The sequence below is a fragment of the Penaeus monodon genome, chromosome 15 (assembly GCF_015228065.2).
Source record: "Penaeus monodon isolate SGIC_2016 chromosome 15, NSTDA_Pmon_1, whole genome shotgun sequence".
Taxonomy (NCBI): Eukaryota; Metazoa; Arthropoda; class Malacostraca; order Decapoda; family Penaeidae; genus Penaeus; species Penaeus monodon.
The window spans coordinates 3,712,235-3,714,788 of NC_051400.1; the positions used below are offsets into that span (position 1 = coordinate 3,712,235).

A 2,554-nucleotide genomic window follows, 5' to 3' on the forward strand; every position below is an offset into this window, starting at 1 on the left:
AAAGAAAAGCACAATTGAATTAAGCCTCTTATATCACCAATTGCATTCTGAAAAGATCCAGTACCATTAAAGCAAAAGGCAACCAAATCCAAGGGGTGTGAAGGAATTGCATGAGAAGGCTTGATCAATCTTGTTTTATTATTTCGTAATTGAGATATATATTCTATTTCAGAAAAAAACTACTTTCTCCCTTTGTTTATTGATATGTTTAATGAATTCCTCCAACTGGGTACAACTAAAATGCACAGTTCAACAAGACCAAATCTAACCTACTCGTTCAGACATCCATAACAGCCGTTGCTGAATTGTATGCACGTGAGAGAGTATTCATATTTCTAGCATTTCAGTTACAGTAAGGGTTGACTCAACATATATAGATAATGAGTATTACATTATGAGGTTATTGCAGCATACAGTATATATTTTCATGTGTATGTGTATTTTTCTTCCTTAACGAATTGGGAGGCATATTAATAGATATATAGGAGAACTAGTGCATGTATAGTTACATTTTCATTATTTTCTTTGTTTTTTTTATATTGTCGAGTCATAGGATTAATTCTTCTTATATATATATTTTTACTGAGAACAGTTTATAACTGAAATACATTCTTCTCATTTCTGTATCATTCGTTTTATTACGGGGATATCATACTCAAGTGGTTGATGCTGGGAGTTTTTATTTGAAATAATTAACAAGGGATTTGGGACAAGAGTTTGTCTCTTTCCACTGGTATCGTTTAAAAACCTTTGTATTAGAAAAAATACTGGTATGAGTTCCTTAGGCAGACTCGGCCTTCTCAGTACTCTGAGCAGTGGCATTGGAAGCAGCATCAGAACCGCCATCTCTGCCTTCAGTATTGCAGGCAAGGCAAGGCAGCTTCTTCTCAAGGGCAGCTCGGTACTTGGGGTGGCTGATGGCGTACACGATGGGGTTGTAGACGGCGTTGGCCTTGGCGAAGACGGATCCCCAGATAGAGAAAAGAGGAGTGACAATAGGTTTGTTGAACATTCCTCCCCAGTTGATGACAAAGTAGGGGGTCCAAGCCATGAACCACAAGGTGACGGTCATGAGAGCAACCTTGCACAGACGGCACTCAGCAGAGGTCTTTTGGGCTTCCTCGCTTCTCAGAGACTTAACTCCCATCTTCTTGGCCTGTTCTCGCATTCCCTTCTCGTGAGCAGCAACAGCCTTAACGATGAAAGTGTAGCTGTAGATGATGTAGGCAAGAGGGAAGAGATATACCCATACAGAGTAGACGTACAGATAGCTCCTGGAGAGTTCAGTCTCTGTCAGGTAGTCAGTACCACAGGCAAGCATGTTACCCTCAGGTACATATCGGTTCCATCCGAAGAAAGGAGGAAGGCACCAGGCAAGAGTGAAGAGCCAAGTGCCAGCAATCCTCATCATAGCACCACCAGATGTGAGAGGTTCAGCAGATACTCCCTTGACGATGACGTTGTATCGGTCAGCAGTGATGAAGACCATGGACCAGATGGACACGCAGCCGAAGAAAGAACCGAGGAAAGCATAGACCTCACAGAAGAATGCACCAAGAATCCATGTTCCCCAATAAGCGTTGACCAGGAGAGGAGGAGTCATGGTAAGCATCATGAAGAAGTCGGAGATGGCCAGGTTGACGACTAACAGGTTGGCAGGTGTTCGCAGACTCTTGGTATTCATGAATACCCAGATGACTACGAAGTTACCAGCCACAGATAGTGTTCCCATGATAGTCATCCAGAAGCCAAGAAGACCATACCAGAGAGGATTCATGGGAGGGAACTGGTACCAGTGAGAATGCACCATATGGAGCATGCTTTCTGGCACAGTGTCTACCACTGTATAGTTGCCATAAGGGTTGGTGGATGGAAGGACAGTGTCCTGAACTGGGTTGTTCCAACTCGACATCTGTAATGAATTTTATAGTTTACATTACCATACTTTATCACATAAAAACGGAATGTAAAAGTTTATGTATAGATGATTAACACAGCACATGAGCAAGGAAATATGCATGGCAAAATACCTAGCATTTGTATAATCTGATTTTATTTGCACATTTTGATGAAGACTGATGAAAAAAATAGAATGAATATAGAATGAAAGAACACTATTTTTCAATGATATTACCTTTAAGGCAAAAGATTTCCAGCCGAAGAAATTTCAAAATCGAACTACTTCGGCGTGAAGCACTTCCTCTCTGGCTGAGTCCCACAAGGTAACTGAGAGAACACGCGTGGGTGCAGCTCTTTTATAGTCAGCTGGAGCCTTGTACTTGCATTATAAGATTACTGACGTCTTTATCTTCGACTACTTACAGACAGAAATGCCAGTCTGTGCTTGTTCTATTTTAAAAGTTCCAGAACGATATTTATGCATTCTGTTCTTTCCCGTGTTGTGTTATCCTCGGTACATTCATATAATATGTAAATAACCATTTATAGTTCTCAGTAATCTTAACAGAAAATGCATCTTTAGTTTTCGTATAGTTAACTTAATTAACCTCTTTTTTTTATACTTATCATGTTTGTTTACAGTGCTTCCGTAATG

General features: G+C 40.4%; 1 protein-coding gene across 1 annotated transcript; it reads right to left on the bottom strand.

Moving 5' to 3' along the window:
• Nucleotides 1–662: 662 nt before the first annotated feature.
• On the bottom strand, nucleotides 663–2,229 carry LOC119581640 (rhodopsin-like). The gene is made up of 2 exons (XM_037929762.1): nucleotides 2,135–2,229; nucleotides 663–1,912 (listed from the first exon to the last, which is right to left on the bottom strand). Exon 2 carries the CDS (start codon nucleotides 1,910–1,912, stop codon nucleotides 782–784), a length of 1,131 nt encoding a protein of 376 aa, XP_037785690.1. The 5' UTR covers nucleotides 2,135–2,229; the 3' UTR covers nucleotides 663–781.
• Nucleotides 2,230–2,554: the final 325 nt, after the last annotated feature.